This window comes from Heterocephalus glaber, unplaced genomic scaffold (assembly GCF_053883595.1).
Source record: "Heterocephalus glaber isolate CG9 unplaced genomic scaffold, H.glaber_assembly_v1.0 deba00000470, whole genome shotgun sequence".
Classification (NCBI taxonomy): Eukaryota; Metazoa; Chordata; class Mammalia; order Rodentia; family Bathyergidae; genus Heterocephalus; species Heterocephalus glaber.
In genome coordinates this window covers 12,285,627-12,299,973 of record NW_028258145.1, presented here as the reverse complement: position 1 = coordinate 12,299,973, position 14,347 = coordinate 12,285,627, and the positions used below count along the sequence as shown (strand labels likewise).

The following is a 14,347-nucleotide window of genomic DNA, read 5'->3' as shown; positions in this document are numbered from 1 at the left end:
GCAGACACAAGCCCAGAGCAGCCATCTCTCCTCAGGCAGCATTAGTGACCTTGACAGAGGCCCCTTCTTACCCGTGAGCCCGGGGAACAACATCATGTGGGACAGGATGGGGCAGCAACTGCTGAGGCCTGGCTCCTGTGAGCACAGCCAGCTGTCCTGGAGGGGACAGAAGCCCAGAGCTAACACTGAGCATGGCAACGCCTGGGAGAGGAGTGCAGCCCTCACCTGACACCGTCTAACTCTAGCTGCTCAGCCAGCGCACCTGATCCGAAGACTGATTCCATACAGGACAGCATCAGAGCCTCGGAACATGGGAAATCAAGGCAGAAGTGTCCCCAGGCAGCTCACATGGGAGGAACCCCAGACAGCTGTGCGGGACATGGTTAGGCATCGAAGGACTGCCCGCTGTGCTCCACTTGGCTAGCAGAGACTTAGTGTGGAAAAGGAAAGGCCAGCAGCTCACTAATAATTTTTATATAGATTGCATGTTTTTTTTGTTTGTTTGTTTTTTGCAGTACCACGGATTGAACTTGGGACCTTGCGCTTGCAAGGCAGGCACTGTGCCACTGAGCTAAATCCCTGGCCCTAGATTGCATGTTAAAGCAAGACTATTTTGGCTATTTAATGGAAGATGCTATTGAAATAAATTTGACCTTTAATTTTAAAATTTTACTTTTAAAAAATGTGGATACTGGAAAATGCTCGTTAAGCCCATGGCCAACATCCTATTTCTATTGGACATGCTGATTTAGAAATGTGGATCTAATCCTGGCTGGCCTGGTGTCCAACTGGCTGGTCAGCTTACTGGACTGTTTCCTTTATGAAATCAGCCCAGCATCCATCACAACTAAAAGAATAGCTGAAAATGCTGTCCGAGCCAATGATTGGGTTGGCACCCTCCTGTCTTCTCATTTCTCCTTAGGAAACAGCCTGTCCCATATGGTTGAACAGGCTGTGCACTATACAAGAATGACACATTCGAGTGAGGGGTGCTGTTCACATGCACACACAGAGATTTTTTATCTCACTGCTATATTCTCCCAGCACATGGCAATAAGGATCTTGTTCTAACAAAATGAGTATATTACACTGATTTTTCCACAGAGGGAACTTACTTTCCACACAGTTTACTGTGTGGAAGAGGGAATACCTTTTTCCAATTTGCTTGAAACCTGTGGCTTCCACATGTTGGCATGCCCACCTCCTCCAGCCAGCTGCCTTCCTGGTCTGGCCTCTGCATGTCTCAGGCCTGGTGCAGCTGAGAGAGGAACCCAATGCCCTCGTGCAAGCCTCCACTGAAAGGCACCACTGGCTTCTGGTGCCAAGGATGCCTGAGATACGTGCTTACCTTTTCACCCCTCTTGTCCTCCAGTCTACACCCAGTGCTGGTGGGGCTGGATGTGGACAGGCCCCCACTAGAGCCCCCGCCGGCATCCCCGCTGAGGCTGGTGGTGCTGACACTGGGAGGTGTGATGGCTGATGCGGCGGAGGTGAAGGGGATGGCTGGCCGGGGACTTGTCTGAACTGGAGACTGCTGTCCAGGCTGCGGGGACACCATGGAGCGGGGCCTGAGGCTGGTGGTAGGCAGGCGAGATGGGGAGCTCTGGGTCCGCAGGGGCGTCACGGTGGCGGTTGGTCGATCCTGGGCCTGAGCAGAGGGGTGGGCGGCTGCGGTAGGAGTGGAGAGACAGTGGGTAGACAGTCTACAGCTTGCTGTGCACCCAGCACCCCTCCTCTCAGTGTGGCCTCTCCTTCTGGGCCTGGTCACCAGCACAGATCCTCCAGCTCAGGAGGAAAAACAGGCTGGGAAACTGAAGATGCACTCTCACCTCTTCAAAGCCCAGCCTTGCTCCAACTCAGAACAACTCTTCCTTGCGGGAGCTAAGTTTCCCAGGCTGCTGAGCAAGAGCTCGTTCCCTGTTTCTGTGATGCACTCTGGATTAGCATGTTTCCATTCCTATAGCAAAGCATCCGGGGTTGGGCTCAGTGAGCCCACAGGCCTGGAGGCTTAAGGGGCCAGAACCTGTGTGAGCTCAGGTATCGGGAAGTTATAGCAGATCCATCTCAGGGGAGGACCCACTATGGTGGAGGATCCATCATGGGGAGGATCACAAGGGAAGATCTGTCAAGGTGGGGGATCCATCACAGGGGAGGATCCATCACAAGGGAAGATCCATCAGGGTGGAGGATGCACCATGGTGGGGGATCCATCACACTGGAGGATCCATTACAGGAAAGGATCCATCAGAGTGGAAGATATATTAAGGGGGAGGATCTATCATGAGGAAGGCGCCATTGGGGGAGGATCCATCACAGGGAAGGATCCATCACAGCGGAGGATTCATCATGGAGGGAGGATCCATCACAGGGGAAGATCCATCATGGAGGAGGGTCCATCACAGAGGAGGATCGATCATGGAGAAGTGTCCATCACAGTGGTGAGTGTGTGCAAGGGGGGGAGTGCCCATGGTGAGACGGAGCCCAGAGTGGGAGCAAGGGCCAGGCTTGCTCTTTTCATAATGAGCCTCTCTCAAGAACTCCCTCAGGATCCCATGTGAACCAACTTAATCCCTTCCCTGGGCAGCACCCTATGACTAGTGACCCCCCACCTGGCCCCACCGCTTAAAGGACCCACCAACATCACACACATGTGGGCCCTCAGGGGACAAATCATGCCTGCACTACAGCATCTTCTAACTGGTTTTCTGTGCTGTGACAAACCGATGCATTCCCAAGATTTTTAAAAAGATCTTGGTTAAAAGTAAACCCTGGGAAAGCATCTTGGAGAAGCCTTGAGATGGCCCTGGGTAATGGAGCAGCACAGCACACTAGCTGGTCCTGGTTCATAGCTAGGCTCTGGTTAATCCTGACCCTTAGTTTCCATAGGGGGCTCAGGACCTGGCTTAGCCAGGGACAAGAGTATGAGAGTTTGGCTGGTGACAGCCATGGGAGGATTAAGGGTGTGTGATAACTACATTAGTTCATTGATTGGTTTCACATAGTTCTGGGTGTGGATAGTGGGAAGGCCCACCCTGGGTGTGGTGAAACCAACCAATAGGCTTGTAGCCTGAATGGAATAAAAGGTGAAAAGAAGGAAGACAGGTTTGCTGCTTGCTGCTTTCTGCCTGGCCTGCCATGCACAGTTTCTCCTCTGCCAGGCCCCTCTGCCATGCCATCCTGCCTTGGAGCCAGCTCACAAAGACAGAAACCTCTACAAACTATGAGCTAAAATAAATCTTTCCTCTTTTAATAAGAAAGTAACTAAAACTCATGTAACCAGATGTTACACTGTGCTGTTCAGGGAATGATGACAAGAAAAGCATCTGTACCCATTCAGCACAGATGCAATTATTGCTCAAATATTTTGGATCCATGATTGACTGAAGCCACAGATGTGGAACCCATAGATAGGGACAGCCAACCATACACAGAAATACAACTGATTTTTTGTCTTCATCCTTGCTAAATTTTTTTTAGCTCTAGGTGTGTGTGTGTGTGTGTGTGTGTGTGTGTGTGTGCATGCACTTTCCTTAGAATTTTCTATATATAAGATCATTCTGTTTGCAACTAAAAACAGTTTTTCTTCTTCCTTTCCAATCTGCATACCTTCCTTTCCTCACCCAGCCTGGCTAGAACTTCAGTATTGAGCAGAAGTGAGGACAGAAAACATCCTCTCCCATTCTTGAGCTCAGGGGAAAAACTGTAGTCTGTTGCCATTAAGTATGATATTATCTGTGAATTTTCACAGAGCTCTTTATAAGAATGAAGTTCATTTTTATTCATTTTTCTGAGTTTCTTAAATCAGGAAGAGTTACTGATGTCTGCACTACTGAAACAGTCATATTATTTTTTTAGTTTGTTAATGAATCAAATTACATTGATTGTCAAATGTTAATCCAAACTTGCTTTCCTGGAATAAGCCCTACTTGGTGTATCATCCTTTTTATTTATTTATTTATTTATTTTTCTACTATTTCTTTTATTGCCATTGTACAGTTTTTCTTAAATGTCTTATTTCTATGACTTGTTAATCATTTTTAATATTCTCCCCTTCTTGATCCCTAGGCCCACACTACTCTCACAACCTCTCCCAAATCAAAGATTAGCCAGACAGAAAAATGTATGGCTCTATTAAGGAAAGTATATAGGTTAAAAAGTATTAAATGTGTTCAGATCTACTTTTCATGCTATTTAACATATCCACATATACAAAAAAGGAAATGGAGAAAGATAATGAATTGCTGCCTAATAATACATCACTTTAAGCCAACAATACACACTCAGCCTGAATTCTAAATACTGTTTTGGATTTACAAAATAACTTTGTAGAGTTATAAAATAAGTATCCTTCACACTTGAGAAATGTCTCAACATTTAAACAATGCTGCTGTAATATATTTTCTTTCATGAAATTAAAAAAAATCAACAATGGTGAATAGAAAGTATCATTATTTTATGAGTAAGAAGACTGAGAGTACATATACAAACTCAATGATAAAGTTATGTTTACAGCTCATTTCCTCTCTTGAATTGCAGAATTTCAAGAGTATATAATAACTACTGTTAGTGCAACACATGAGAAATTTAGCAAAGATACAATAACAAAAACCCTGTACAAGTACCCAAACTTCAGTTAAGACAATAGAAAAATAAAGAATTTTTCCTTCCAAAAAACGTATCTAAAGACAATGGTTCAGGTACCCCATGTATATTAGTCACATGTCATGTGAATCAAGCTTTTCTGTATTCCTTAAATAAAATTTTATAATCAATTGATGAAAAATCAAGTTTCATATTCAAAAACACTTTCAGAATGCATCTATAATTAACTTACAGTAGTCCTTCTTTAGTTTTTATTTCAGTGGTGTCCAAAATGCTAAATGGAAAACTCTAGGAAGAAATAATTCCTAGGTTTAAGTTGTATGTCATTCTGAGTAGTGCAAAGAAATCTTATACTGTTCAGCTCAAAACATAAATCACACCTTTGTCCATGGTATCCACACTGGTATTTAAGTAGCTGTCTCAGTTATTGGAGTGGTCTTCAAGGAACTACAGGGTTCAGTACTATCTTCAGTTTCAGATATTCACTGTGGGTCATGGAATATATCCCTGGTAGATATGGAGCAACTACTTTATTATTTTAAAAAGGCCTACTTTCAAAAGTTATTGCACTGAAGTCTTTAAGTATAGCACATTTTGTTATTTTTGTTGCATCTTCTTATGCATTTCTTCAAGAGCTGCTTCTTTCTCTCTCAACACCTGTTTAAGTCTTATTTTTTCATCTCGAATGGTTTCTTCCAGTTCTGGTGGTGTCACTGGGAAAATATCTTCAGAATAACTTTTATTAAAGGAATGACTTTGGTCAAAAATTACATTTGAGTTCAGTGCACCTTTCTGCTGCTTCTCTTGGGAACAGTGTTTTATATCGGTTCTCTTTTCTTCTCTGGTTTTGCTGTGGCTTAGGAGAATGTTATGTTGTGGTATATCTGAAGTTGGCAAAATACTAAGGAGTTCAGAAGTGGTGACATTTGTTTCCCCATTAGTGACTGTGTTAAAAGCACTCTCAGTTTTTCTCTTCTTTGTGTGATCCATTTTCTTAATGGTTTTTGCTTTTCTTTTCTTACCAAAATTCTGTTTTGTTTTCTTCTTCCTTCACCACAAACACTGTCTCTTTGCATGTACCACTCTTCACCAAACTGCTAAAGTAATCAAAACCTTTTCCAGAGCGCAAATGGTCAGGAATCCAAGTAAGCCAGACTCTCAAATCTTTAGTGAGACCAAATATCTTTTTAAATTCAGCATCACTCTTCATATATGATGCCTTATTAATGCTTTCTTGAGAGTCTTTCTCCTACTTGCTTCCTTGAGTACAGTTTTCTAATGTTGATGCCATCTCATTCTGAATCAACGCGAGGCGTTGCCTGACTTCCTCAGCGGGTTTCGGGAAGACGCTCTGCAGGTTATTGGACATTTTAGAGGGATGGGGGCAGTACATCTAGGACCGTGGGGAGTATATCGCCGGGGTTCTCATACGGGAGAGAACCAAAGGGAGAGAATATTGGGCTGCAGTTGCCAGCGACTATGGAGACCGCCGGAGAGCGCCCGAGAGCGCCGGAGAGCGCCGGCTGGCTTTTGTGAATTGCGTATCCCCAGCCTCTCCTTTTTATTTATTGTCATATTTGATTTGCTAAAATTTTGTTTAGAATTCTTATTTCTGTTTATGAGGCATATTTATCCACGGTTTATTTTCTTAAGATGTTTACTATTAGCATTAAGGTAATGCTGGATATATAGAAAAAGACAGTATTCCCCCTTTTCAATTTTCTAAGCATTTCCATAGAATTGTTATACTTTCTTCCCTAATTATCATACATTAATCATCAATGAAGTCATCTGAGACTGGAATATTCTTTGTGGAACCTTTTACAATAAATTTCTTTAATGGAAATAATTCAGATTATTTATTTTTTCTTGGGTAGGTCTGATAATTTGTGTCCTTCAGGAAATACTTTAATACATCCATTTCATCTAATTTGTTGAATTTACTTGCATGAACACTTTAAGTAACCTCTTGTTTTCCTGTAGAATGTGAAGCAATGTCACCTGTTATTTCTGATAGTAATAATTTGTGTATCGTCCACTTGTTTTATCTGTCTGTTAGAGATTCATCAATCTCATTATTGATCTTCTCCAAGAACCACCTGTTGGTCTCACTGGCTTGGTCTATTGTTTTTTGTTATATTGACTTTTGCACTTATCTTTTCTATTCCCTTTGTGATCCCTTTGCTCTTTTTATTCTAGTTTCTTCAAGTTCAAACCAATGCCACTCATCTGACACTTTTTTTCCTTTGTTTTTTGAGTACAGATGTTTACAGAGAGGACTGTTAGTGGCATCTCACAAATTTCGTAAGTTCTGTCTTCATTTCATGCAGCTTGAAATTCTTTCTAATATCATTTTCATTTCTTCAGTGTTCCATGCATTATCCTGAAGTATGTTTACAAATATTTGAAAACTTCAAAAACATATTTGTAATTATTTGTGATACTGATTTCTAATTCAATTCCACTGTGGTAAGTGGAATTCCACTGTAGTTTGTGTGACTTAAATCCTTTTATATGTATTGAGATTTAAGTATTATAGCCCAGAACTGTTCTGTGTGCACTCAAAAAGAATGCATATTTTGATGTTGTTGGATGAAACAACATTCATTCCCTAAATGTCAATTAACTCAAGTTGGTTATTTTATATTTCTACCAATTTTCTGTCTCCTTGTTCCATCAGTTATTGAGAGAGATGCTGAAATCTCTGATTGCAATTGTGAATTTTCCTTCTTCTTACAGCTTTATCAGTAATTTTGCTTATACATTTTGAGCTCTATTATTTGGTGCCTAAATATTTAAAACTGTTACGCCTTCTTAATTAACTGACCCTTTGACATTATGAAATTGTCTTTTTTATCATCCCTAATAATATTCTTGGTTATAAATTCTACTTTGTTCAGTATTACTTGTAACATAGCCACTCCAAATTTCTTTGGATTTATGCTAGCATGTTTGAGCCTCATTATTGGCAGATTCTGTATTTGCAAATGCTGTGTATGGTTTAGATTTTAAAGGTCCCCTGAAAGTCTCATAGATTTAGAAGTGGGGCTTTTGGGAAGTGATTGGATCATGGGGTATTATACTTATAAATGGATTAATCCATTGATGAGTACATGGCTGAATGTGCTATTAGGAGATGGGTCCTGGTTGGCAGTGGGTCATGGGGGGTGTTACCTAGAAGGTGTATTCTTGTCCCCAGCTCCTCCCTTCTCTCTGCTTCCTGGCTGCTGTAGGTTGAGCAGATTTCCTCTGCCATGCTCTTCCACCATGCCATTCCTGCCTTGGAGTCAGCTAACCATAGACTGAATCCATTGGAAACTGGGAATCAGATAAACCTTTTCCTTTAAATTCTGGGTATTGGGTACTTTGGTCCAGCACTGGGAAAGACATGCTCTTACCTATGCCTATGCTACTGTCACAGTCACGTTCACACATGTCCAGAGTTGGAAAGAATTTAAGTTGCCTGAATTAAGGTGCCCTCCCAGCTGAGGGTAACAAGGTGAGTCTGCCTTTGGTCTCAGCTCTCAGAACAGCCAAGGAGGATGGTGGGGTTATGGGGAGCAACTCTGGTTATCGGGCCAGCTGGATGGGTCTGAATCCCAGCACAAAACCTGTCAGGGAATCACCTCAGGCGAGTCAGTTGGCACTGCTGAAGCTTATTTTCTCTACTGTAAAATAAACAGAATCAATGAGGACAAGGTCAGAATCTATGTGAGGTATGTGCACACACAATCTCACCAAGAAGCATCCACTCAGCCTTGACGGTAACGTCACAGAACCCAAGGCCATGAATGATAGGGATGTGCATTTCCTGTCTCTTCCTTTTACTTTTAACTTATTTGTGTTTTTAAAGTATTAAAATGTTTCTTGTTTACAGCACATAATTTTTATTTGTTTTGTTTACTTTCTTTTAAATATCTGGCTGTCTAACCTTAATTCTATTTGGGGTTATTTAGACCCTTACATTTAATGCAACTGTTTATACGATTAGGTCAAACCTACTATCCTGCTGTGTATTTTCTCTTTGACTCATACGCCCAATGTTCTCCTTCCCTTGTTTTAATCCTTTATTTTGGATTGACTGAATTATTATGATTCCATTTTATCTCCTCTGCTAGCTTATTTGGTAGAACTCTGTTTTCATAGCTAGTGTTTGCTGATGTCTTTAGTTCACCAGCCTCCTTATCACAACCTTCCACGCAGCGTAAGAGTCCTGTGATGGCACAGGGCCTTCTAGGTCTCACTCCCACTCTGTGCTTTGCTCTTTGCTTACATTTTACTCTCACATAAGTTTCAGGTCTAGATTGTTTGGATTTCTGTTTAAATAGCTGTATCTTTGATATTTTAAATAATAAGGGAATGTCATGCATTTCTTTCTTAGTCACTATTTCTAGTGCTCTCTGTACCTGCATAGGGGTCCTCTGTCCATCTGATGTCAACTCCCTTTTTAGGGAACTTTCTTATTTCCCATAGTATGGGTTGGTTGATGATGCAGTCTTTTAGCTTTACTGTCTGAATAATGATTTTGCCTTTTCTTGAAAGATATTTTTGCTGGTTATGGGTCCTAGATAGACAGACACATTTCCTTCAGTAATTCTGAGTTTCTCTGCTGCCTTCTCACCTAAAGTGCTCTTGACAAGAAAACAACCTTAATCCTCGTCTGTTTTTTTACTTTACATTAACACAGTTTTTTTCTCTGGCTGTTTTTAAGATTTTCTTTATCACAGATTTGGAACAATTGGATTTTGACTTGTCTTGGTGTCACTGTCTCCAGTTGCTTGGGCATGTAGTTTCCTTCAAATTTAGGACATTTGGGTCTTTATTTCTTCACATTGTTTTCTTGTCCCACTTCTTTCTCCTTCACCTTGAGGACTCCAATTACGCATACGTCAGGCCACTTAAGGTTTCCCCATGTTCACTGATGCTCAGTGCATTTTTAAAAGTTCTTTATTTCTGATTCAATTTTCGCAAGTTCTATTACTATAGCTTTAAGTTCACTCATTGTTTTTCTTCAGCAATGTCTAATGTGCCATTAATGCCATTCAGGGTTTCTTTATCTCACACACTGTGGTTTTATATCTAGAACTTTGGGGTTTTTTTAGGATCTCTGACTTAACCTTCTGAATACAGATATTCCGCACTTAATGACTTGCCTCGGTGGTCTGATACCTAGTGTCTCAGAAGTTGTTGTTTTATACATTGTCTGGTATTCTAGCTCTTTCGGGCAGGAGGGTAAACCCTGACCATACCACTTCAGCTTGGCCACAGGCAGCAGGCAGCTTGATGTCCCAAATACTCAAGTCTGGCTGTATCTGTTATTTAAGACCTTGCAATGTGCTCCATTGCCCTTAGGATAAAAATCCCAATTCCTTGCCATGGTCTAATAGGCCGTCTTGGATCTGCTGCCTGCCTGCCTGGGTCTCTCAGGCCGCCCCCATCTCCAAGTGCACCTGGCCTCTGTGGTCTGGGGGCTGCACCAGCCTTGGTTCTGTCCATAGCTGCTAACGTCCCACTCATTGCCTGAACAGAATTGTCACCTCCTCCCTGGACAGCTCCTTCCACACCTGTTTCAGTCCCATCAAACCCAGACAGGCTGCCAACATGGGAATGATGGTCCTCCTCACCATCCATCCCCTGCTAGTTCCTCTGCCCATCACCCTCCCACTCTGCTTACATAGTCCTCCATTTCCTCTGGAACTTGGCTTCATCACCTCCTCCTGAACACTCCCTGAATGTGTTCCTACCCCATCCACTTCCTTCCTGAATCTGAATGTATCCCTCTCCTCCCTGTTGGCTTAATACCTGGAGATGCCTCCACCCCAGCACTTTACACACAGCAGCAACAGGAATTTGTGTCCTGCCCTTTCCTCTAATGGGGCAGCAATGGGCTCTGTCTGGTTCTTTGTTCTTCCAGGTCTTTGCAGGGTGCTTTGCCTGTATTCAGGGTTTTTTGGTACTTTTTTTGCTGATAAATAAATGGACATGTGGGGCTCTCGTCTCTGCCAAGTGCTAATGGGAGTCCTTAGGGAGCTTGGGGTGCACTGCCCTTAGAAAAGGAGTCAGTGTTAGTCAAGCAGAACAAATCATATCGGATGCTGTGGGCAATGCAATTAAGCCTTTGTCAAAGTGCCGGCCTTGGGCGTGAGACGAGAACATTGTTGAAACGCCTCCCAGCTGCCGGGCTGGGGTCTGCTGAAATGGGCAATTACTGCAGGGAACAATCCATTACTTGTCCTGTCAACAATGCTTTTCCACTCTCTAAATGCAGAATGAAGTGGGAAATGCTGTGGGAACTCAGGGCATTTAATTTACTGACATGTCTCAGCAGGAGCCATTCTGTAACCTGGCCATGACAGCAATGTGGGGGACGAGCCTGAGGTTGGGATGCAGGAGGGGACCATTTAACTATCCTGTGCCTCACTGTCCCAATGTAAAATTAACTGATGGAAGGGAATGCTGGCCATGCCACTGTGGTTACCATGGCGACAGGCCAGCGGCCACCATACAATGTGGTGCTGCCCCAGGCCTGCCAATTTCATTGGCTCCTGCTTGTTCAGACATAGTGGAAGAAGTGGCTGGGAGGGCTCAGTTTTCTTTCTGAACTGAGAGATTTCTTAGCTGGATTGGCATAGTGAGGCCATGGAGCTGTCCAAGAAGGGCATGGTGCCAGGGTACGTACTCCTCATGAGGATCAGCACTGTTACCTTGCCAGGACTTGATGCCCTAACACAAATGTGGTGTGCCAGGTAGACAGACAAGAATCACACCTGGGAGGAGCCTGTCCTGCACCCTGCCTGGTATGTATCCTGGAAAGCTTCTGACCAGTGCAGAAGCTGAGCTGAGGACTGCAGGTCACAAGCCTACCATACAGGCTCCACAGGAACACTGAGATCAACACAAAGCAAGATGCTGGGGTTGGGGACCAGGGTCTGGGACCAGATGACACTGTGGCAGAGAGTGTAAAAGTGCAGGTGGGACACATGGCTAATTCAAAAAGAAAATATATATGTGCAAGATTAGTGCCCACCTGTGGGGTCTCTGACTGGTAGGGTTGCTCTTGGGGGTGCTGCAGTAGACACCTGTGTATTCCATCCTCAATGCAAGCTCCACCTCTGCTGGACAAGACTCAGCACAGAGCAGCCAGCACCACCTGAGGTCCAACCTGATCAAAGGAGGGTGTGGACAGCAGGCACCTGGGTCCACTTTGCTGTTCCTGAAAAAGCTGACTGTTGTCACGACTTTCTCACCCAGAAAGCAACCCTCTTCCTCGCCTATAGGGAAGCCAGCAGCATGACTGTCTCCCCCATGTGAGGCCTGGGTCCTGATGTGTGAGGTGAGGCTGGCACAGTCAGGTTGTCCCCTCACCTGGGCCCATGGACCAGCACCTGTGGTACTTCCCCAACCTCATGTCTGACTTCGGTCGTTATCTTCCCCATGGTCAGTTTCCTCCAGTGTCTCCCAGGCCACATGCCCTCATTCCTCTCCCAGTTAACCCATCCCAGTCCTGGACTCTGACTTGGAGCCCAGGCTCCATGTCCACTTCTGCACTGCCCACCTCAGTCATAACCACCGCTCCTGAGCTCTTGGTGTCTGTCTTAGTTACTTTTCTCTTGTTGCTGAGACAAAATGCCAGACACTCAAAGTTAAAGGAGAAAGGGTTTATTTAGCTCACAGTTTGTAGAGGTTCAGCCCATAATCGACTGGCTCCAAGGCACAGTGGCACATGGTAGAAGGGCACTGAAGAGGAGAAACAGTTAGTGGTGCCCACATGGTTGCAAAAGCAACAAGAGAACCTTAACAGCATCTTTCTGACCCTTGTGTCTTACCCTGACCACTGGAATGAGGGTGGTGCCAAACCAATCAGTGGTCTGATTTAATAATCACACACCCTTAATCCCAGCACCACATACTGTAGATTCAGTCACCTCTGAAAAAGCCCTATGACTGCGGGAGGCTTTGGGGGAACCTCTAGACACAAACCATAATAGTGTTCTTGTCCTGCTGACCCCACTCCTCTGGCCCTCTCCAGCTGCCCCTACCAGGCTGCCAGCCAGTGGTCTTTGAACCCTTTGCGGGGTTCCCACTGCCTTTAAGGGAGCTTCTGACTCCTTGGGACCTTTGGTAATGATTTGCAATCATTTCCATTTGCAACCGTTTACCCCTCATACACTGAATGTTCCTCTCCACTGGTTGAGCACCTAGGACATACTGAATATACAGCAACTGACAGGTTCAGGATCCCTCACACAGCCCTCTCAGGATGGGAATGCCAGTGTACTCCTGCTTTACAAGGGGGGAAACTGAGGCCACAGCCTTTGAGCCCAGGTCTTTCTGGCCCACTCTGGCACATTCGGATGCCCAGTGGGGTGCTCAGCCCATGTGTGCTGTGCCACCTATGTGCAATCTATAACAAGATCCCGTGATGAAACATGTGTGAACAGCGCCTCTCATTCTCTAAAGTGTCTTGCCCTGTGCTTGTCCTGCTGGGCAGCTGGGCTCCTGGAGGGGACAGGTAAAGAGGCTCCTGTGCCTATAATTGTACAAAGCCCACTGTCTCACACTCCTGCCCTCCTGACTGCCCTTCCTCTGACTCAGACACACCCCTCACTGCTCCCTGCCTGAATATTACTTTGGGGCTCAATCTGGGGAGGACTTCTTTACCCCTAGGACCCTCCACACCGTCCCGCCTCCTGCACCCTGGCCCTCCCGCTGGGCCAGCGTAAGTTGGCAGCAGAGTGACATCCACCCTGTCTGGTTTGTGAGTCCTCATGGGTTTACATCAACTCTGCCTTCCTTCAGGGCTGCCCAGTGCTTCCTGGCCCACAGCAGTGCTGTATCCACATGCAAATATGCAGTCCACAGTAGTGGGCATGTGGACAATGAGCCTCAATAGGTAGGCCCCTCGCCTAACTCTTGTCCTATCAGCTGAGACTCAGGGAAACACAGCCTCCATTATGTCTATACCATCTCCACTGTTCACACCTGGGAAGTCACTTCCTAGGGATGCACAGTGGGCCACTTCCTGTATTTTATGGCTCCAGAGGACTTATATTCCTTTTGCCCTTTCACTCCTACTTGATGGTTTCTGAGAGGATCAGGCTGGGGTGGGAAGGGACGTTCTGGGCTGCATCTCTGCTCTAGGTGGCTTCTGTGGTGGCTTGAAAGGACATGTGGCATGAGACCCAGAGCAGCTGTCCCCAGCCTCAGCAGGGCTCATTAGCTCAAGTGCTCAGCTTCCAAGCAGGACATGGTTACCTTCTTGATGCCTTAAAGCCCACCCTGATGTTCTCTCCCACCATCCTGGGGTCAAATTGGCTTTTTCCTCAAGTCTGACCAGCCTAGGGATTGACCGTGTTGCTGTAAGTGACCATCTTCCTTCCAGGCACAGACACTTGAGAAGGGGTCTCTGATCTGTGCTCCTCACCATATCTTGTTAGATGCTGCCTTGCTGGGGACCCTGAAATGTGCCCAAGTGAGGGCCTCCATGAAACCCGGTTGTCTCCCCTGGGCATGAAGGGTGCCAGGCTATTTTTACTAATCCACAAGGTCCCCCTGCCACCTACCCATAAAACTTGTGAATTTCCTAGCTCATTTCTGCTGCCACGATAGAGTAACACAGTAAGTGTGCTTCCTGGAGATCAGCAGACTAAGATTATGATGTTCAAAGTCAACTTGTCCCATGGTGGCTTGCTCAAGACCTGATGTCCTTGCATCAGCGTCCTTGCATCAGTGTCCCAGCCCAGAG

The 14,347-nt window shown here is 44.9% G+C and overlaps 1 protein-coding gene and 1 pseudogene across 2 annotated transcripts in view; both read right to left on the bottom strand.

The window, feature by feature from the left end:
- The window catches only part of Sh3rf3 (SH3 domain containing ring finger 3), a 235,681-nt gene that overhangs the window by 40,165 nt on the left and 181,169 nt on the right, over nt 1-14,347 (bottom strand). For both annotated transcript variants that reach the window (XR_015448504.1, XM_004844734.3), the window contains exon 8: nt 1,349-1,668. Coding sequence is in view for 1 of the 2 variants with exons in the window: in XM_004844734.3 (XP_004844791.2) it covers nt 1,349-1,668 (320 nt within the window). In the remaining variant the exon portion in view is untranslated. The remainder of the gene's footprint in view (nt 1-1,348; nt 1,669-14,347) is intronic.
- On the bottom strand, nt 1,679-14,328 carry LOC110349076 (ligand-dependent nuclear receptor-interacting factor 1 pseudogene; annotated as a pseudogene).